Raw genomic sequence first — 23,944 nt, 5'->3', positions numbered from 1 at the left:
TGGTAGCCTATCATCATTCTGCTGGACACATCCTAACACTACAATTTGTGTGGCAGACGGTGATAAAATCAAAGGCACTTCTTCGATGGTGTGCAAACAACTGACACAGTGATATCCTCTTCACAGATGAGAAGATTTTCACCACTGAAGAGTCACTTAACTGCAAAAACGATCAAGTATATGCTGCAGATGGTTGGGTATGACCTATCTAAATCCTGGGTGGTTGCACACACCCAGGATTCAGATAGGTCATACCCCTCATCAATGATGGTTTGGTGAGGTTGACGTATCCAAGTTGCATTTCTGCAAGAAAGGGGTCAAAACCTCTGCTAAGTGTATCAAAACATCGTGCTGGAATCTGTAGTAAGATCCTTGAAAAACCACCTTGTTTTATGGTAGGCAGTGGACAGGACTTAGCCCCTGCATACAAGACGAGGACCACACAACAGTGGTTGGGGGCAATCTCAATCTGTTGAACTTCAAATTGTTGTTGGAGCTTGAGAGTAGCCTGCAAGAAATGGTACCCATTATCTCCAGTCAATGTGGATTTAGAGCAAGCAATGGCAGTGTTTTCATTGGCTGTTGCTCATGCCACCATCGATATATGGTCTCATGGATTTCAGGTGTGTGTGTGTGTGTGTGTGTGTGCGAAGGCAAAAGGGGACATATTTGAGCACTGAGTGTTGTTATATGCACATTATACATTTGGTTTGTATGTGCTGAAAGCTGTAAATAATTGACTGAGAGATTAAAGGTTTATGCACTGTTCAAGTTGTAACAGTATTTATGGCTAGACTAGGCATATGCTTTTTTGGTACATTCTTTCATTAATAAGAAATGAGTTAATGATTATTTCTTTGGTTTGTTTCAGCACACCTTTATTACTGTCACAGCTTGTGATTTACTGGAAAAAGTGTGTTGCTCTGATGTAAGTAAATTGTTTAGCGGAAATATTTTATTAGAAGTATGGGACTCTGTTCTAATTCCCTTAAAAATGGAGAGTTTTGTTACAGACAATGTGACTGAGACTACCCAGCCATCCTTCAAATTTAATAGGGAGGACTCTAATGAAATTCATTGCACTGAAGATCAGAATTTTATAGAGGTGTATAAAGAAGTTCAAGAAGTGCTGAAGATCACATCTGTAAAAATGAAAGACAATCAAGAGGAAAAAGTCACTGATCAGTGTATAAATATTTCTTGTTCATTGTCATTTAGGACTCTGATTAAATCAATTGTAAAGAGCTGTTCAGAAGCTGAATTTGAAGTTTTACTTCTTCATCTACTACAAACTGTGGTATGTTTATATACATTTTTAAAAATTGTAGTATATTTATATGCATTTTTAGAAGTTGTTTTATGCATCCCAATATTAATAGGTGAGATAATTTATTAATGATTTAAATTATTATGCAAACAAAAGACTGGGCTTATATCTATTATGATCTTGAATATTGTAAACTGTTTGTAACCCAGATATTTGTGTTGCATAATCAGATGCAGACTATAAGTTTTGGTTACAAAAATCTGGATTTAAATTTTGTCTGAGATGGAAAGAATACTTGTAATGGGCTATCTAGTTTCATAAGGATATTGAAGTGTATTTCAGCTGAAGTCCTGAGTTGATTTTGCCTTCCTATATACACTCACACAACAAAGGGCAAACTGCCTAGAGAAGACATAGCATTGAGATATTGCAAACCTTAAAAATTATGATCTACTATAAAAGATCAGCAGATTGTAGAAATACTGTTTCTCTCATCATCAAATTGCTGACATGTACCCTCAATGGGTGTACAGGATATTATGATAGTACTACATGAAAAATCTCATTTTGCATGCAAAACTAAGGACTTGGAACCAGAAATGAAAACAGGTGAAAAATTATTTCAATTCTGTGAACCCAACGACCTAATAATTGCCAACACACTATTTAAACATCCTCCCAGAAGACTATATACATGAAAGAGTCGTGGAGACATTTATTGACTATATAATTATTATTATTATTATTACGGGCAACTCCAAGGAGTCGATAGACTCATTGAGGGAGGCCCTAACATCATGTCAAGAACAACTATTCGACATTCACACAGTATCTATCATACCTCGTCTTGAACTCATTCACAGTCATGGCACCCACAACAGACTCTGGCAGCTTATTTCACTCATTCACCACTCTCCAAGTAAAAAAACCTAGCTCTAACACCCTTGCTAACCACACTCTTGCCTAGCTTCCATGTATGGCCCCTAGTCCTCCCACCACCAGTCCTATTCTCAAAAATATCTTCTGAATTAATCTTATAGAAACCCTTAAGTAATTTGAATGTCTCAATCATATCACCCTTTTTCCACCTATCAACCAATTTCTGCAACCTCAAATCTTCAACCTGTTCTCATAACGTTCATTCCATAGACCTGCTATCATCTTGGTCACTTGTCTCTGGATCCACTCCACCTCCTCCCCATCAGGAAGAAACCCTGGCGTCCATATCTGGGCACAATAGTCTAGATGAAGCCCTATCAAGGCTCTATACAGAGGAACAATAACCTGTTTGTCTCTGCTTGTTAAAGTATTTTTCAGCAACCAAGTGATTTGATGAGCTGATTTAGCCACTTTTGCGATGTGCCCCCTAAACTTCAACTCCCTATCCACCAACACTCCCAAATCCCTGGCCTTGTCAATCTCCTGGAGTGTGGTTCCACCAGTGTGATATACTGCTGCTAATCTTTTCACCCCAAAATGCATAACCTTACACTTTGCCACATTAAATTGACATCCATTTTCCCTAGCCCAGTCCTGCAAACTATCCAAATCATCCTGCAAAATTTTGACATCCTGTGCACTCACTATTGCTCTACCCAACTCTGCATCATCAGCAAAGAAATGAACACTTCCTCTCAGATCCTTTCCTATATCGTTAATGAACAAATTGAACAGTAGTGGTCCAAGAAGAGAACCCTGCGGCACACCACTAGTCACAGGCCGTGTTTTGGACTCCACTCCTGAATAAACCACTCTCTGGTATCTCTCCATCAACCACCCTCCTATCCATCTCACCAACCCTATATCCGGCCCCATATGCTGCAGTTTACTGATTAAAATTCCATGTGGTATCCTGCCAAAGGCCTTAGCAAGGTCCAGTAGAATCACTGTAAACCCATTACCCCCTTATCCAGTTCAGCTGTCACTGAGTTATAAAATGTGAGCAAGTTACTAAGGCATGATCTCTCCTTCACAAAACCATGCTATTCCCCATACAGTATCCCATTTTCATCTATCCAATTCTGTATTTTCCTCTTGGCTATTTTCTCCAAGACCTTGTCAACGATTCCTGATATGCTGATCGGTCGGTAATTTACAACAGCAGTCTTGCAACCTCCTTTATGCAGTGAAACTATTTTCTCCACTTTCCACCCCCTTTGGACTAACCCAGACCCGAGACTCAAATTAAACAAAATGGTCAAGGGCACTGACAATTCTGTAGCCGCTTCACGTACGACACGAGCTGGTATACCATCCAATCCCACAGATGTATTGACATTAAGGTTTTGTAATAGACTATTCACCTCCACTTCATTCACCACAATTCCCATATAAGCTATTGGTTCATTCATTTCTGCAATGTCACCACCTGGATGATATACTCTTGCAAAGTGCTCGATCAGTAATTCCAGTATATCAAGTGATTCGGTTACCTCCCTACCATTGCATTCTTTAAAATCATTCTGTTATATACATTTTTTTTTCTTTTAATTTGCAACATATTGAAAAAACTGTTTGGGATTCTCTTTAGCCTGCATGGCTAATGTTCTTTCATAATCCGCTTTTGCTTTTCTTACCACACTCATTACCATTCTGGCCTGCGCTTTATACCGTTCATGTGCCTTTCAGGTCACTTTCTCCTTAAATTCCCTCCATAGTTTTTTTTTTTTTTGCAGCTTAATGGTGTTATTCATCCATTTAACCCTAACTTGATTTATTATTCGGACTATAGGTATACAGTCAGCCATTGCCTCCTGCAAACACTTCTTAACCGCCTCCCATGCACTATCAACATCCAGCCCTTGCAGTTTTACATGCCATGGCACAACCAATCAAACTCCTAAGCTTGTCATACTTACCAGCCCGATAATTCCACATGTACCCTGTCTTAATTGTAAATTCCACACTTTTAGCCACCTCCCAAGTCAAGACCCTATGATCACTCTCACTAATTGGTGACAACGTGGTGATATTCGTTACAGCCAAATTCTCAGATGCAGTTACTAGGGCAAGCACTCTCTGACTGCTAGTATTTTCCATTACATGCTGTCGCAGATAGTTATCCCTTAATAACCGCATAAAATCCAATTCCTTCCTCCCATGTGTCCTCTCCTCCTTCCAATCATGTTACTATAGTTTAAATCTCCCATAATAATTACCCTCCTTCCACTCATTTCTTCTATTTGATTATGCATACTATCTCCGCCATCTATTCCATTACCTGGTCTATAGCAACACCCAACTGTATATTTTGTTCTGCTTACCTCAATCTCACACCAAATAGCCTCAAATGTGCTCTTTTCTTTATCCTGCAGTTCCACTTCAATTCTCCTTGGCTGCGGCTCATCAGCTATCATCAATAACACTCATCCCCCATTTTATTTTCCTTGTCACTGCTGAACACACCATACCCCTCACATTCAATCCCACTAGCTATATCATCTTCTGTCAGCCATGTTCCACCAATGCCAATGACCTGTGGTCTGGAAGTGCCAACCAAGGCCAAAAATTCTTCCTTCTTGTGCCTAATACTTCTGGCATTAGTATACATGAATCGGAGAAACCCATTTGTCCCATCCCTATTTTGATGCCTTATACTAACTATCTCATTCTGATTTGTTGTCCTGTGTATTCACTCAGGCATATTACACACACAATACACTCAACTGTCTCCCTAAAGTCTGCGTATCAATCCCCCCCACCCCACCAATAACTCTAGTTTCTCTGATTCTGTACATCCACTTCATTCAACAACATCTTTTCAAGTCTGCGTACACCAAATCCATTCAAATGTAAACCATCCATCTTACATAAATCCTTTCATCCATCGAACTCATTCCACACCACTCTCCTCCTGCATAATCAGTGCATAAAGTCATTAGCAATTTTAGCCCTCTTTCTTCACTTTACTCTTTCTTCCTTCTTTACTCTTCACTGTCATACCGTGGCAACAGACTCACCATCCTGACTCTCTCACTCTTCTCTTTTGTTACGAACAGGAATCAAACCTTGGAGATTCAGTGGCAAACTCTGAAGGAAACATTGATTGATTCTGCCAGAGAGGCATGTGGTGAGGTTGTGTGCAAAGATAAAAAAATCAGAACTCCCTGGTGGACACAGGAAGTTAAAGAGGCAGTGAAGGAAAAGAAGAAAGCATATCAGAAGTTACTGGCAAATAAGTCAGCTTGTGCTCTTAGAGAATACAGACACAAATGCAAGAATGCTAAACACTGTGTAAAACTAGCTAAACAAAAGTCATGGGAGGCCTTTGGCAAGAATGTAGAAAATAAATATCAAGAAGGTGGCAAAATATTCTGGAGGTTGTTGAAGAAGCTTAGGAATGGAGGAAAGAGTGCTGTAAAAGGAATTAGAGATGATAAAGGTGAAATGAAAACAGGAGAAAAAGATATCCTTGAAGTATGGAGTAATTACTTTGAAAAACTGCTAAATGAAACAAGCAGTGATGACAGCACAGTGATAAAAAACACTGACCAGGCATGCAGTCAGGAATACATATCCATACTCGAAGTAGAAAAAGCCATCAAAGGCTTGAAATGTGGAAAGGCAGCAGGAGTAGATGATATTCGACCAGAAATGCTGAAGTATGATGGTATAAGAGTCTTACAGTGGCTGCACTGCATAGTTCAGAAAGCCTGGACAGAGGGACGAATTCCCGATGATTGGAGTAGAGCACTCATAGTACCCATATATAAAAAGGGAAATAAAACTGAATGTGAGAATTACAGAGGTATTTCCCTACTGAGTGTTCCTGGCAAGATCTATGCAAGTATACTTGAGAAACGGTTGAGAAGAATTGTGGAAGAAAAGCTTGGTGAAGAACAAGCTGGATTCAGGCCAAATAGAGGCTGTCAGGATCAGATCTTCACTTTACAACAAATAGTCGAGAAAGCAGGGGAATATAACAAAGATCTGTATTTAAGTTTTGTCGATTTGGAAAAGGCATATGACAAGGTGCCAAGAGAGAAGCTATTCAATACGCTGCAGTTATATGGTGTCAATGGGGCATTATATCAAGCAATACTTAGTCTTTATTTGAGTTGTGAGTCAGCAGTTAGAATTGAAGGAAGTACAGGAAGATGGTTTAATGTTAAATCTGGTGTGAGACAAGGATGTACATTATCCCCTCTGTTATTCATTATCTATATGGATCACATTATGAAGGAATGTGGTATTAAACCTGATATCAAAATTGGAGATGTTAATGTCAGCTCTTTGCTTTATGCGGATGATGTTATACTTCTAAATAAATCCGCTACAAGTCTGCAAGATTCTCTCACTAAATTGAATAGCTGTTGTAATAGATATGGTATGAAGGTCAGCAATAAAAAGACAAAGACAATGAAAATAGGCAGAATCATTGAAAATGTCAACTGTGTTGTGAATGGAGAACCTGTGGAACAAGTAAAACATTTCAGCTACTTAGGCACAATTTTTACTGAAGATGGTAAACTAAATATAGAAATAGACAACAGAATCAGCAAAGCTGGTATCGTGGGAAGTCAATTGAATAAATTCATATGGAATAAGAAAGAAATTAGTCGGAACACTAAATTAGCTGTATACAAGACTGTGTTCAAACCAATTTTAACTTATGGATCTGAGAGCTGGGTCAGAAGTAAAACACTTGACCAAAGACTAGAAACCGCAGATATGAGAGTCCTGAGAAAGATTAGAGGCGTGAACAGATGGCATCAATGGCAATATCATATTAAAAATGAGGATATTAGGAAAGAACTTGACATTGTCAGCATCCAGGAATGCGTTAGCAGAGCTAATCTCAGATGGTATGGTCACTTAAATAGAATGGGAGAGGAAAGATTAGCAAAACAAGTGTTCTCTGCCAGGTTGGCAGGAAAACGACCCAGAGGAAGACCAAGATATAGGTGGATTGATATGGTACAAAGTGCCTTAGACGATAGAAATATAAGATCTGATAATGTTGGAGTCTTGACAAGTAACAGACTGATTTGGAGGAAAATTGTAGATAGGAAGTTAGTAATGATGTAATTTTTTCATGTAGTACTGTCATATCCTGTACACCCCTTGAGGGTACATGGCAGGAATTTGATGATGATGATGATGATGAAGTAATTCCTTCAAATCCTCTTTCATAGGCATATTGTCTCCTTTCAAATCATTCGTTCCTGCTACTACTATCAATTCTTTCAACCTCTGCTTTTGCATTCTAATCGACTCGCTTACATCCTTAACGTTTGCACCAGATTGGTACGATTTTGTCAAACTCTCATCTATCTCACACCTCTTACTAAAGAATCTCTGTACAACACTCGCTCTTTCATTTTGTTTACACTCATTGTCATACTCTTATTTTTCTAATCATACTTTTGCCGTTTACTAGCTGGTACGCTCAGTAAACATTTTTGCCAACACTCCAGCTGCCGATTTGCCCTATGTATCGCTCCGCGTAACCATGCGATCTCACTCATTGCATCTGTCTCATCATTTTTATTACCCGTTAATTCATTCATTCGTTCTGTATTTTTACCTTCATTCTCACTTTCAACGCCACTCTCACAGCTATCTGGTACTACCTCGCAAATATGATTATTCATATCTCGCATATCACTATTTTCTACATTCCCACTTTCAACAAAGATGTCACTCTCACGACCTGAACCACACTTTAAATCCTCACATTCCTTACACTTTCTGCACACATTCACTCCACTATCATTGTCTAACCAGACGCTAACCGCTCTCCTCAAAGCATACATTTCAGAAACGGTACACTGAATAAAATCCTTTATATTAAAATTTTTGGACAAAGATGGCGATCTGGATGCCATTGTATTCCTTTTTATCAGCACCATGTGCTCGCTAATGAAATAACTAATTGAAATAACTCAGAAAACACACAAAAATCACTCAGACATGCTAAGATACGAAAAGTAAATAATACTACATAAGATTCAAGCGAATTTACCAATTATTACTTAAAACAATACTTATCTATTCAGGAGCTCTACAAACACTACACACCATGTAACCCTCTAGTGTTAACGATTCCCAATAAGCATAATAATAAGCAAAAGATTCCGAAATGCAATAACACAAACAAAAACATATCCTGGAGCAGACATAGGATCAGACCACAACCCAGTGATTGCAAAAATCAAAATAAAACTAAAGATACCAAGCCAACCATTCTTGAGAGAAACTTATAATTCAGACTCACTTAACAACCAAGAAGTTAATATCTGCTTTATAAAAGAATTCACAAAATCCCTTAACAAGTCTGACACCACAACTCACACAGAAAATAAAATACCAATTGATGAAATTAACATGAACTGGTGAACATTCAAGAATAATATCAACGAAGCAGCCAAAAATACATTCCCACAATTAAAAAGGAAAGGGAATAAACCTTGGATAAATGAAAAAATATATAAAAGTTAAAGAAAAAACCTGAATATAAAAGCATGAATAAAGAAATAAAAAAAAGAATGCAGGAAAGCCAAAGAGAAATGGATTAAGAATAAATGTACAGACATAGAAAACCTTGATAGAAGTAGAGAAATGTATGAAAAGATCAGAGAAATGACTAGCAAGACAAATACAGCAGATCATGCAAGTGTCATTAGAGACTCAAGAGACCATATTCTAATGGATAAAAATGAAATCGTGGAAAGATGGATTGAATATGAGGTGGTATCAAAATGTTTCGAGACTAGTTTTGTAACACGCCAACAGATGGCAGCACAAAGCTGCATGCAGAGTCACAGGGAACCCCAACTTTCAGTGTGCCAAAAGAGATCATCCTATGTACATCGGGAGCTGTGCAACTGGTGCTATTCTGACCACGCGTGCTCCGACGTCTATGATTTCATCATGGACAGCAAGTTAGAACAAAGAGCGAACATGAAATTCTGCATGAAACTGGGCAAATCTGCCACAGAGAGACATTTGACATGATTTGGCAAGTTTACAGCAATGCTGCAATGAGTCGTTCGAGGTGTTTTTAGTGGTATGCATGCTTCAAGAGAGGAAGAACGTCACTGGAAGACAAGAGATCAGGAAGACCTTCAACGAGCTAAACCCCCGAAAATGTCGAAACCATTTGGCAACTTGTGTATGAGGAGCGTCGGAGAACACTCCACAACACTGCTGCCATTGTCAGTGTGTCATACAGAACAGTCCAGGCTATCCTCACATGTTATTTGAACATGTGCCGTGTTGCTACCAAGTTCGTCCCCAGGCTGCTGACCCAGAAGCAGAAGGAACACCGTGTCGAAGTCTGCCAAGAACTTCGTCAACATGCTGTGGATGACCCGTTCTTAATGTCGAGGATCATTATCAGTGATGAAACTTGGGTGTATGGGTACAACCCTGAGACGAAGCAACAGTCTTCACAGTGGAAGAGCCCATCATCTCCACCACTGAAAAGACAGGTCCGCAGCTCGACCAAGTGCATTCTCATCTTTTTTTTTTGACATTCGCAGCATTGTGCATTGAGAATTCGTCCTCAGGAACCAGACCGTCAATAGCAAGTTCTACTGCCAGGTTTTAAAGTGTCTGAGGGAGGACATTCGGTGAAAGCGACTGGATCTGTGGCCTGCGAAAAACTGGATGCTCCACGATAACAATGCACCCCGTCACTGAGCTCTCCTCACACATGAATTTCTCACCAGAAACAACGTGATCTCACTCCCACACCCACCCTACTTGCCAGATTTGGCTCCTCGGACTTTGCCCTTTTCCTGAAGATGAAGATTCAGCTCAAAGGTCGCCATTTTGACACCATTGCAGAGATCCAGCACGAATCGCAGAATGTGCTTGACACACTTCAAAAAGAAGACTTCCAGGACACATTCCGGAAGTGGCAGGAATGCTGCAAGCACTGTATTACTATGCAAGGGGACTATTTTGAAGGTGATAGTGTGTAAACATCATCATCAAATTCCTGACCTTTACACTCTAGTGGTTTACAGGATATGATAATACTACATGAAAACTTAATGGGGTGCTTAAGGGTTAAAGCTATATAACTGAGAGGAGACCTCCACATAACCTTTAAAGGAATGCAGAGAACTGACCAGGGCTTCTGACCTAATGTCCAATCCTCACCTTCTTGTGGTGCGCCTTATTGGGTATCTACCTGGATAATCAACAAACAAGGATGGGCTGGCAATTTGGGATTTAGCTGACCAAATTGTATTCTTATTGGCTTAAACCAAAATACAAAATGATGGTACAACAAGACAAAATTTCATGCTGGCTGGGGCGTTGCCCAGTTAAACAAGGCCCAGCTGTTTTCGCCAGGAACAAGGGCGAACAGCAAAAAGTTAGCTACTCTGGAACAAATCTGAAAACACACCCCCAACTCAACATGACAAGAGTTAAAGATCAGTACTATCAACATAAGAAGTCTGAATGGCAAAGAAATGGAGCTAGCTGAGGAATTAGATAAGTACCAGATTGACATACTAGGGGTGACTGAAACAAAAAAGACAAAAACTGGTGAGATATTTCTGAGCAGTAAATACAAAATGTTATATTCAGGCAATAACAATCAAGAAAAGGAGTAGCAGCCATAGTATTCAACACCAAATACAAGGCTAATCTTCTTGAATGGCAGGCAGTCTCAAGTAGAGTGATGTGGGCAAATATGAGAATGGGGAACTGGACAATGAGACTTATTTGTGCCTATAGTCCCACAGACAGTTCTACTAAGGTAGAAGTGGAGGAATTTTTTAATGCTTTAGAGAAAGCAACTGACACAATGAAAAAGGAAAAGTTGGTCCTTCTTGGGGATCTAAATAGCAGAGTAGGAAATGATTCTCAGACATACAAAAATATTTTTTTGGAAAATTTGGAGAAAAGAGTAAAGATAATAATGGCAAATAACTGTTGGATTTCCTCGGGTCATGGACTGGTTATTACTAACACAATGTTCAAACATAAAAATGTGCACAAATTCACATGGAGAGAAGAGGCAAGGAACATGAAACATCTCATTGACTATATTATTGTTGACAGTGATGTTTTCTCTCAGGTGCAGGATACTAGAGTGTACAAAGGATTTGAAATTGGAAGTGATCACTATTTAGTCTTGAGCAGGATAAAATTGAATTTCATATTGAAAAAAAGAACATGTAAAAAAGTTTTAAAGCGAATAAAAGTTGAACAGCTCTCAGATGTAAACTGTAGACTAAAATACACAAAGATTATTGAAGATAAAATGAAAGAGTTTGAGAAAAGCAACCAAATGTTAGAGATTCAGTGGCAAGCCTTGAAGAAAACACTGATTGATTCAGCGAGAGAGGCATGTGGTGAAGTTGTCTGCAAGAATAGAAAAATCAGAACTCCATGATGGACGCAGGAAGTTACAGAGTCAGTGAAAGAAAAGAAGAAATCATATTCAAAAGTTCCTGGCAAATAAATCAGCTTATGCACTTAGAGATTACAGAGACAAATTTAAGAAAGCTAAACACTGTGTAAAACTAGCTAAACAAAAGTGATGGGAGGTTTTTGGCAAGAACATAGAAAATAAATATCAAGAAGGTGGTAATGGAGGTTGTTGAAGAAGCTTAGAAATGGAGGAAAGAGTACTATAAAAGGACTCAGAGATGATAAAGGCGACATGAAAACGGGAAAAAGATATCCTTGAAGTATGGAGTAATTACTTCGAAAAATTGCTAAATGAAACAAGCAGTGATTACACTGTGGTAAAAAATACTCAAGAGTCATGCAGTCAAAGAATACATATCCATACTTGAAGTAGAAAAAGCCATCAAGGGCTTAAAATGTGGAAAGGCAGCAGGAGTAGATGATATTCGACCAGAAATGCTAAAGTGTGATGATATAAAAGTCTTACTGTGGCTGCACTGCATGGTTCAGAAAGCGTGGACAGAGGGACGAATTCCCAATGGTTGGAGTAGAGCTCTCGTAGTACCCATATATAAAAAGGGAAATAAAACTGAATGTGAGAATTACAGAGGTATTTCCCTGCTGAGTGTTCCTGGCAAGATTTATGCAAGTATACTTGAGAAACGATTGAGAAGAATTGAGCAAGAAAAGATTGGCAAAGGACAAATAGAATTCAAGCCAAATAGAGGATGTCAGGATCAGATCTTCACTTTACGACAAATAGTTGAGAAAGCATGAGAATATAACAAAGATCTGTATTTAACTTTTTGTCGATCTGGAAAAGGCATATGACAAGGTGCCAAAAGATAAGATAATGATAAAGATAATGCCCCATTGACAGCATATAACCGTAGTAGCCTATTCAATACGCTACGGTTATATGGTGTCAATGGGGCATTGTATCAAGAAATACTTAGTCTTTATTTTAGTTGTAAATCAGCAGATAGAATTGAAGGAAGTTCAGGAAGATGGTTTAATGTTAAATCTGGTGTCAGACAAGGATGTACATTATCCTCTCTGTTATTCGTTATCTATATGGATCACATTATGAAGGAATGGTATTAAACATGATATCAAAATTGGAGATGTTAATGTCAGCTTTTTGCTTTATTTGGACGATGTTATACTTCTAAATAAATCCCCTACAAGTCTGCAAGATTCCCTGACTAGATTGAATGACTGTTGTAATAGATATGGTATGAACGTCAGCAATAAAAAGATAAAGACAATGAAAATAGGCAGAATCATTGAAAATGTCAACTGCATTGTGAACGGAGAACCTGTGGAACAAGTAAAACATTTCAGATACTTAGGCACACTTTTTACTGTAGATGGTAAATTAAATATGGAAATAGAGAACAGAATCAACAAAGCTGGTATGGTAGGAAGTCAATTGAATAAATTCATATGGTATAAGAGAGAAATTAGTCGGAACACTAAATTAGCTGTATACAAGACAGTGTTCAAACCAGTTTTAACTTATGGATCTGAGAGCTGGGTCAGAAGTAAAACACTTGACCAAAGACTGAAGACTGCAGATATTAGAGTCCTGAGAAAGATTGCAGGCATGAACAGATTGCATCAATGGCAATATCATATTAAAAACAAGGATATTAGTTAATAACTTGACATTGTCAGCATCCTGACATTAGCTCTGCTAAATGCATTAGCAGAGCTAATGTCAGGTGATATGGTCACTTAAATAGAATGAGCAAGGAAAAATTAACAAAACAAGTGTTCTCAGCCAGGTTGGCAGGAAAACGACCCAGAGGAAGACCAAGATATAGGTGGATTGTTACAGTACAAAGTGCCTTAGATGATAGAAATATAAGATCTGATAAAGTAACAGACTGATTTGGAAGAAAATTGTAGATAAGAAGTTGGTAATGATGTAAATTTTTCATTTAGTATTATCATATCCTGTACACCCCTTGAGGGTACATGGCAGGAATTTGATGATGATGATAAAAAACTTTGTTGATTCTGTTGTCTATTTCCATATTTAATTTACCATCTTCACTAAAAATCATGACTAAGTAGCTGAAATTTTTTACTTGTTCTATAGGTTTTTCCATTCACAATGCAGCTGATATTTTCAATGCCTCTGCCTATTTTCATTATCTTTGTTTTTTATTGCTGATCTTCATATCATATCTATCATATCTCATCATATCGTATCTCTAAGAGCACAAGCTGATTTATTTGCGAGGTTCTCTGAAGCATGTCATGGGTAATGAAGTACATGGCATCAGAAATGTGATGTTTCGGGTTCTCTAGGCTACCCACTTTAGTTGCATAGACTGTCCTTCACATACCCTCTATTAGAAAAAATCAATATAGGGCATCCACATTGGACCTCCCTAGTTTCAGTGTGTTACTACTATTTCTTAAGTGAATGAACCATGGTATCGAAATTATACAAATGAGAAGGAACACTCACCAAATTTTTGTAAAAAAAAATTGGTACATTTCCATGTGTGCTCCTTTAGTAGCATGTACAATATCAAATCAATAGTCTATCTCCGACTAGGTTCTCTGAAGCATGTCATGGGTAATGGAGGACACAGCATCAGAAATGTGATGTATCGGGTTCTCTAGGCTGCCCACTTTAGTCACATAGACTGTCCTTCACATACCCCCTATAAGAAAAAATCAAGTGGGATAAGATCTGCCGATTGTGGTGGCCAGGGAATCGGCTCTCCATGACCGATCCACTGCGGAGGGAAGTCCCTGTCAAGAGTTGCATGGACCTCCAAATGCCAGGGCAGTATCCTGTTGAAAGAGGATGTGCAGTTGCAAGTCTTCTTCTTCTGCAGCTTGTCACTAAAAACAGTGACCTTACTTAAGGTCACTGTTTTTAGTGAGTCTCTTCCACATCCTCCTGTCTTGGGCTGTAACCACATCCATGTTCTTCATCCTCAAGTCCTCCTCCACCAGCTCCCTCCATCTCTTCTTTGGCTGCTCGTGCTTCCTCCTCCCCTGCACATCCATCTGCATGCAGTTGCAGGTCGTCAAGTGTGGAAAGATGAAATTTTCCAAGATGTCGAGGTAAATCATTCTGTTGATATTGTTTCCACAAAAAAAAAAATGGGCCAGTGATAGCGTTTTGCATTACACCACACCAGATGTTTACCTTGGGATTGTCACATGTGTTCCATGACACAGGAAGGATTTCCATTCTTTCATATCCTGACATTGTACCTGTTCACTTTTCCACTGACATGAAAATGCTTTGTCTGAAAAGAAAATTTGGATTCTATTCGACACGTTCCAGAATTTCAGCTGCAAACATTATCCTGCACCTGTTGATTTCCACACTTTTTATGCATGTAGATGCAACTTATGATGGATGGCCTTGTGAATGGTGGAGCAGGGTATTTGCAGTTCAAATGACGCTCTCCTAATGGATTTTGTTGGACTTCGTGCAAAGGTCTCACGAATCTCTCTCTGTCTTCTCTTCCGATGGTGGCTGCTTCCCTCCTCCATGTTGTTTCGAAACACTTCCTGTTGTTAGGAAATTTTCTTTCAACAAACAGATGCTCTTGGGGTAGGATGCTGCCTTTTTGTACACCTGATGGAACTTATGCTGCACTGCTTTGATTGATTTCAGCTTAGCTAACCACCACATAACTTGTGCTTTCTCCACCCCTGATGCCATGTTTAAAACTACTTCAGTCCTTTTGAGCAGTGCCACTGCATTGCAATGCAGGAAAATTCTGGATGAAACTTGTAGGCTCTGGAACGTTTGAACAACCCAAACCTTACATATTTCTGCATTTCAATTTTTTACTGTTTTTTGAATCTAGAGAGGTCCAATGTAGACACCCTGTATAAATATATATATATATATATACACAGTCATACTCCGACTTACGCGAATCCAGAGTTACACGGTTTCTTAATATGTACGTATTCCTGCCCTGCTTCACACCTCACCACTAGTCGTATCTTTCTGGCCCCGGCCGCATTTTCCAGCGTTGCACATGCTGTGAACAAGCACTGATGTGTTTCACACGGTCTCCATTCATACACGATTTTTAGAGTCTACAAATCTTGTGATTGTTTAATGTTATGTTCTTGATAAAAATTTTATCACATAAACAATAATAATGTCATCCAAAAGAAGCAAGTCCGATTCTTCTACAGCTAGCAAGAAAAGAAAAACATTGACTTTGGAAACAAAACTCAACATTATTAAGGATTTTGAAAGCAGAATGAAAATTTGTGAGCTAGCAAAGAAGTTCGCTCTACAGGAATCCAAAGTAAGAACAATAATAAAAGAAAGGTTTACAAATTTTGGTTTACAAAAAAAGGTTTACAGATATAGATTCTACGAGGAACAAACTGTAGCCACAAGGCAAAAGGCAAGGAATAAAAAAATCATTAGCTTGCTATGAAGAAATTTTGCGTGACAAGAAAATGACATTATGCTGTCAGATGAATCTATTAGATTTTATGAAACCATCGACATCGAAATAACTTTCTTTTTTTTATGTACGAAAAACTACAATTATGATTATATTTCTTAAAAAATATAGGTATTTTTGTAAACCCTTGGTCCCAATTGTATGTTTGTATATATAAATTACATGCAAAATTATACCCCGAGTTTTGCGAATTCGACTTATGTGCTTTTTGTTGGTCCTACCTACTGCGTAACTTCTGGGTTTTACTGTATATATATATACACTGTATTTTCTGGTGTATAAGATGCACCCAAGAAATTTAATACAATTTTCTGGAAAAAACCTAAAACCTAACACAAAATATCTCAACACGTCAACTCAATACTGATAAACATCGGTAACTGATTACTCGGATAAGATATTATGAAACTTGAATAGGGACTCTCCGTTCTTAGCCAATGATGCGCTAGAAGTCACATGAAGGTCACGCATCAATTTGATTGCACCATTAACTGCCTACAAAGATCTTGGAACATAAAAGGGAGTGCATATGACTTTGAAAAGAGGAAACAATCTTTACCTTCATTATATAAGATGCATCCCATTTTTAAGGTAAAAAAGTGCGTCTTATACACCGGAAAATGGGTATATATATATATATATTTTTATTATTATTATTTTTTTTTTTTTTTTTTTTTTCAGTTAGGAAAATTTGTTTTTAGTTGTCTTAATTTTAATTTTAGTTGTCTTACATTAGTTACTATGGCAGTGCTTTTTAGAATTGTCTGTTATTGTTTGATTGCCATTCTGTAATTTTGTACTTTAGATGCTTATGAAACAGGCAAAAGTGCTATAAATAAATAAGTTTTAATGGGTTTTCCTCTGTTTCTATAGTTTGTTGTTATTGAAAGTTGTTTCCAAAGAAACAGGTTGCAGGTTCAAATCCTGCCATGGACATGAATGTGCAATTAGTCATTAGGGGGGAAATGAATTCCATCACCCAGTGTGAGATCACCACCCTACTCATTGGAGGCCTATTTGATTGCACCATTAACTGCCTACAAAGATCTTGGAACATAAAAGGGAGTGCATATGACTTTGAAAAGAGGAAACAATCTTTACCTTCATTATATAAGATGCATCCCATTTTTAAGGTAAAAAAGTGCGTCTTATACACCGGAAAATGGGTATATATATATATATATATTTTTTTTTTATTATTATTTTTTTTTTTTTTTTTTCAGTTAGGAAAATTTGTTTTTAGTTATCTTAATTTTAATTTTAGTTGTCTTACATTAGTTACTATGGCAGTGCTTTTTAGAATTGTCTGTTATTGTTTGATTGCCATTCTGTAATTTTGTACTTTAGATGCTTATGAAACAGGCAAAAGTGCTATAAATAAATAAGTTTTAATGGGTTTTCCTCTGTTTCTATAGTTTGTTGTTATTGAAAGTTGTTTCCAAAGAAACAGGTTGCAGGTTCAAATCCTGCCATGGACATGAATGTGCAATTAGTCATTAGGGGGGAAATGAATTCCATCACCCAGTGTGAGATCACCACCCTACTCATTGGAGGCCTAAAGTGGCTGCTTGCAAAAGTTCCATGCTAGGTCTCTTATGAAGTATTTCCAGATTATGTAAAAAAATATTTTTTAAAAAATAAGAAAATTAAATCATTAGTTCACCACTGTAATGAATGGTTGAGCTAAATCATTAGTTCAACCATACATTACAGTGTTAATGTACTGTAGGTTTGTAAACCTTTAGTCTTTAGTAGTTAGGAGTGTAAATATATATACATCAAGGAACTGAGATCCATGATTTTTCAGGAGTTATATGGGTGTTGAAGTATCATTGGATCATTATAAACATTTGTGTGTGTGTGTATATGTGTTTGTGTGTGCGTGCACACACACACCTTGAATTATGCAAAATTGAGGATGTGCTATATGTTCAAAGTGCTCAATAAATATATGAAAAGTTATGAGTCATTTTAAGTTATAAAAATTTTTCTGAGGATAATATTTTCCAAGATCTGAGCATTAAGTTCATAATGTTTGCAACATTTTTATAGAATAATAATAAATAGAAGATTCCTTGAAATTAACAGTAATTATTAAGTACATTGTCATTTTGGTATTATAACATCTTCATATTGAGTTAGTTGTGAAATTTTTTTTTTTAATGTTTTAGAAGGAAAAGGATATTGAGAATATCAATGCTAAAGTTTTCCAGGAAAAATTAAATATTTTCAAACTGATTGTTGATATAGAAGAGAAACAACAACCAAAACAAAAACATCTCTTGATTGTTGTTGAGAAGGCAAGTTCATTCCAGTAGTTTTTTTTAAATGTGTGTTTTAAAATATAAATTTAGAATAAAATTAATAAAATATTATGTGACACCTCCAAGGACTCTTCAAAGGAAGGCACTCTACTTTACAACTCTCTGTCTCCACCCTTTAATCCACCAACTACATAGAACTAGTACCACTATCATCATCTACAGATGATGCCCACCACCACCACTAATATTTTTTGTCTGTCAATTGTGTGTTCTCAAGGCCAATTTGCGTCTGAGTTTCAGGGAGGAAAAAAACTGCTACTTCTGTATGAGATTGGAAAACTCACCTTCAACTGAAAAAAATCATATAAAGATTCCTCTTGTCATGAAGAGAATCGAACTTAGGCCTTTTCCAACCAAAGGGTGCAATGTACTGTCATTTTTCCAATTGCACTACAGAGTCACTTTAATTGATAATAATTTTTAAAAAAGTTAATACAGTGACTTTTCATTAAATTTGTTTCTATAATGCAAAAATATAATTGAAATTCCACAAAAGATTTCAGATATTATCTTTTCTAAATAAAGCTAAAACTTCCCATTGCAAGCTCATGCCATGGATATAAGTTAAGCATACTCTTAAAAGAAAAGACTATACTCTTTTAATTAAAAAATGGACATTTATTTTATTTTTTTTTAAAAAAAGTCAATATTTTCTTCAGATAAATATAAAAACATAAGAAGATATGCAAGTGTGGATGGATAAATGTGTAAAAGTTTTCTTTTATCGCACAGATATATGCATATGCACCCACAAATCACCTACTCTTTAAGACTGTTGTTTTCACTGTCATTAGTATTCAGTTACTGAGCGCGCACTTTGCAAAAGTATATCATCCAGGTGGTGACGTTGAAAAAATGAAGGCACCATTAGTTTATATGGGAATTGTGATGAATGAAGTGGAGGTGAATAGTCTATTACAGAACCTTAATGTGAATACATCTGTGGGATTGGATGGTATACCGGCACGGGTCTTGCATGAAGCGGCTAATGAATTATCAGTGCCCTTGACCATGTTGTTTAATCTGAGTCTCAGGTCTGGCTTAGTCCCGAAGGCGTGGAAAGAGGGGAAAATAGCTCCACTGCATAAAGGAGGATCCAAGACTATGGTTGCAAATTACCGACCGATCAGCATATCAGGAGTTGTTGTCAAGGTCTTGGAGAAAGTAGTCAAGGGAAAAATACAGGAATGGATTGATGAAAATGAGATACTGTACAGAGGACAGCATGGCTTTGTGAAGGGTAGATCATGCCTCAGTAACTTGCTCAAGTTTTATAACAGGGTGACAGCTGAACTGGATAAGGGAAATGGGTTTACAGTGATACTGCTGGACCTGGCAAAGGCGTTTGACAGGATACCACATGGAATTCTAATCTGTAAACTACAACATATGGGAATGGATATAGGGTTGGTGAGATGGATAGCTGGGTGGTTGATGGAGAGATATCAAAGAGTAGTTTATTCAGGAGTAGAGTCCAAAAAACGGCCTGTGACTAGTGGTGTGCCACAGGGTTCTGTTCTTGGACCACTGCTGTTTAATCTGTTCATTAACGATATAGGGAATGGTCTAAGTGGGACAGTTCATTTGTTCGCTGATGATGCAAAGTTGGGTAGAGCGATAGTGAATGCAGAAGATGTCAAAGTCTTGCAAGATGACTTAGATAGATTGGAGTTCTGGACTAAGGAAAATGGATGTCAATTTAATGTGACAAAATGTAAGGTTATGCATTTCGGAGTGAAAAGATTAGCAGCAGTATACCACATTGGTGGAACTGTACTCCAAGAGATTGATGAGGCCAGGGACTTGGGAGTGTTGGTGGATAGGGAGATGAAGTTTAGGGGGCACATTGCGAAAGTAGCTAAATCAGCTCATCAACTCACTTGGTTGTTGAAAAATACCTTGACGAGCAGAGAAAAACAAGTTATTGTACCTCTGTACCGAGCCCTGATAAGACCTCATCTCGACTACTGTGCCCAGATTTGGTCACCTCGGTTCCTTCTTGATGGGGAGGAGGTTGAGAGGATCCAGAGGCGAGTGACTAAGATGATAGCAGGTCTATGGAATGCACCATATGAGAACAGGTTGAAGATTTGCGGGTTGCAGAAACTAGTTGATAGGCGAAAAAGGGGAGATATGATTGAGACATTCAAATTGCTAAAAGGATTCTATAGGATTAATTCAGATGATATTTTTGAGATCAGGACTGGTGGTGGGAGAACTAGGGGACACCCATGGAAGCTGGGCAAGAGCGTGGTTAGCAGGGGTGTTAGAGCTGGGTTCTTTACTTTTAGAGTGGTAAATGAGTGGAATAAGCTGCCAGAGTCTGTTGTGGGTGCTATGACAGTGAGCGAGTTCAAGGCAAGGTATGATAGATACTGTGAGAATGTTGAACAGCTGTGTGAACATGATGTTTAGGGCCTCCCTCGATGAGTCTAAGGACTCCTGGAGTAGCCCGTGGTAATAATAATAATAATAAATCACTTAAGGAATTGACAACGTAGATACGAATATAAATTAAATTATACTTTAATAAATATTTCTGATATTTCGGCCATCTTCAAAAGGAACTTACAAAAAAAGGCACGTGCACATATGCACTACAACACAGTAACTGAGAATGAAGTGATGAAGCTATTGTTCTCCGAAAAGTCCTAATGGTGCCCCCTAGTGGGCTAAGTAGATGTTCTTGGCCATTGGGCTTAAGGTCTGCTGATGTCAGCCTCCCAAATTTGGGGCAGTCTCATACAACCAAATTTGTTGAGACAATTTTGGTTGATTTGACAATTTAAAACAGAAATAAAAAAATTCAAAGATTTATTTGAGTGGAAGGAAAGTAGCAGTCATATCGGAAAATATTTATTAAATTATAATTTAATTTATATCCTTAACTACGTTGTTCAATTCCTTAAGTGTTTTAATAACCTTTTTTCTAATATTCATAGTTTTAGTAATGCCAGTTAAGATATCATGATATTTCTCTAAATCCTCTACTAACTCTAATTCTTTTCACTTGATGTTTCTTATGTCGATGGTGCTAGTCTTCAATTCTGGTGAGGTTCTTTCATTTATTAATAAGGACTTTTAGGAGAACAATAGCTTCATCTCTTCATTCCCAGTTACCGTGTTTGTAGTGCCTACGTGCACGTGCTTTTTTTGTAAGTTCCTTTAGAAGATGGCAATGTGACATTGCCGAAATATTGGAAAATATTTATTAAAGTATAATTTAATTTATATCCTTAATTACGTTGTTCAATTCCTTAAGTGTTTTAATAATGCATAACCAACGTATAAGCCTGTCTACGAGAATCAACATCATCAACAACAATTTTCAATCAATTTGATTGAAAAGCCACGATAAAGGTTCTTTGCATCACAGATGGATTGAAACTCAGATCTTTCCAACAATAGGGCTCCCTAAAAATCAGTTGAGCTACAGAGACCTTTGTAGCTTTATAGAGAATATATTTTTTTTTTTATATTAAATGTAAGAACTAATTTATCTGTAGAAGTAACTACCCAAAACATTTTGTAAGAATTTGGAAAGAATATAGAAGGTGCATAACATGAAATAACAAAATATTTTAGATGATATGAATAGAATTTTCCTGTTTCCAATTCTTGCATTTAAGTCTCCTGCTAATATTACATAATAATTTTTATTTATTTTATTATATATATTTTGTAACTGATTATAAAATTCAACTTCTGTTATTCTTTCATTCCATAATTTATAATGTTTTAACTGTTTTGAATGGGAATTATGAATTAAAATCATAACACCTGCTTGTGCTCTTTGGTCTCTATCAACTCCACTATATAATACATTAAAATTTTCAATTCTCATCGTTCCTTTTAATTTCTTTTTTGTTTCAGTGATTACAAAACAAGCCTTAAATTGCAAACCATTAGGCATGATGATGATGATGATTATTATTATGAATATAAACAAGAACATGAAAATATCATCATCTTCATTTCTCAATAGAAAACCTGGAACAAGTAAAATATTTGCTTAGGCACAATTTTTAGTGAAGTCGACAAATTACATGTGTAAATAAAAATAGAATAAGCAAAGGAAAATATATTGGGAAACATAGTCAATAAATTCATGGAATAAAAAAGAAATTAGCCAAAATGCTAGACTGGACTATAGATGATGGCATTGAAACAGTTTTAACTTGCGGATCTGAGACTTTAGATTAAATTTAAGTTAAAAATAAAACAGTTGATCAAAGACTAAACCACAAGTATGAGAATTCTGAAAAAAATTTCTGGAATGGAGAGATCATATCTGTAACAATTCAGTTGTACATGACTTATACCACACCTGAATACAACAAAAAAATAGGGATGAGCATCAACTAGAGAATGTGACTTACCTCTAAACATATGATGCACAATCACATAATCAGAAGATATATAAAATGCTTCTCAACTGGAATGAAGGATCACTAAGAAGAAAATATAGAAAGAGGAGACAGAGAGAATGGGTAATGGAGATGAGTAAAGAAGCCATGACCTGAAACATAGACCTACCCGGATTGAGGATCACAATGAGTAGAAGTTTAGGAAAGTTGTAAACCACATATGACTTCTAATGACAAGAGTAACCTGGGAACACGGCTAATAGCAAAGAGTAATAACCTGACTGAACCATTGTGTGCACAGGAATAGAAAAAGGGAAGCATAAAACTTCAATATGCAGATTTATCAGACCTTTGGCATAAGCCTATTTGGGATTCAAGAATCCATAAGAGTTAATGAGTTACCAAGAACAGTTACTGAGTTTCTTAAAACAATAAGAAAATGAAAACAGATCCATAGTGCACAAGGACATTCAAGAGACTGTTTATAGATATTATTATTATTATTAAGAGAGACCTCCATGGAGTCAGAGACTCATCGAGGGAGGCCACATACTACACACACTAGCTTTCATACTTATTCTTGAATTCATTGACACTGCTTGCATTCACAACATCCAAAGGCAATCCATTCCAATCACGCTAGCCCTCACACCCTTCTTGGCAGCCTTCATTCTCAGCTTCCAAGGATGCCCTCTCGTCCTTTTCCCACTCTCCATAAATTGAAAAATTCCATCAATCGAAATCCTGCATGACCCTTTCAGAAGTTTGTAAGTCTCAATCATATCACCCCTCTTTCTCCTGTTTGCTAGTGTCTGCAGTCTACAAATTCTCAATCTGTCTTCATAATCAGTATTCCACGATACCGATATCAATTTTAACACTCTCCTTTGTACTCTCTCCAATATATCAGAATCATAATGGAAACCAGGAGCCCAAATCTGCACACAATAGTCCAAGTGAGGTCTTATCAAGGCCTTGTAAAGAGGCAAAATAACATCCCTATCTTTACATGTGAATGTTCTTTTTTGTGGCAAAAATTGTAAATTTTTGCCACATGGCCACTGAACTTCAACTTCCTATCTATTAACACTCCAGGATCCCTAGCCTAATCCTACCAATATAACATGACATTGGGTATCTAATCATGCT

The 23,944-nt window shown here is 37.2% G+C and overlaps 1 protein-coding gene across 4 annotated transcripts in view; it reads left to right on the top strand.

Moving 5' to 3' along the window:
- LOC150093914 (unhealthy ribosome biogenesis protein 2 homolog) overlaps positions 1-23,944 on the top strand; it is a 393,653-nt gene that overhangs the window by 291,260 nt on the left and 78,449 nt on the right. For all 4 annotated transcript variants that reach the window (XM_090412865.1, XM_090412866.1, XM_090412867.1 and 1 more), the window contains 2 exons: positions 872-1,297; positions 18,276-18,404. In XM_090412865.1, coding sequence (XP_090268991.1) covers positions 872-1,297; positions 18,276-18,404 — 555 coding nt within the window. The remainder of the gene's footprint in view (positions 1-871; positions 1,298-18,275; positions 18,405-23,944) is intronic.

Source organism: Typopeltis vanoorti, chromosome 23, assembly GCF_054136105.1.
Source record: "Typopeltis vanoorti isolate ZY-2024b chromosome 23, IOZ_Tvanoo_1.0, whole genome shotgun sequence".
Lineage (NCBI taxonomy): Eukaryota > Metazoa > Arthropoda > Arachnida > Uropygi > Thelyphonidae > Typopeltis > Typopeltis vanoorti.
The sequence above is the reverse complement of the archived record's forward strand: the minus strand, read 5'-3'. Positions and strand labels throughout refer to the sequence as shown.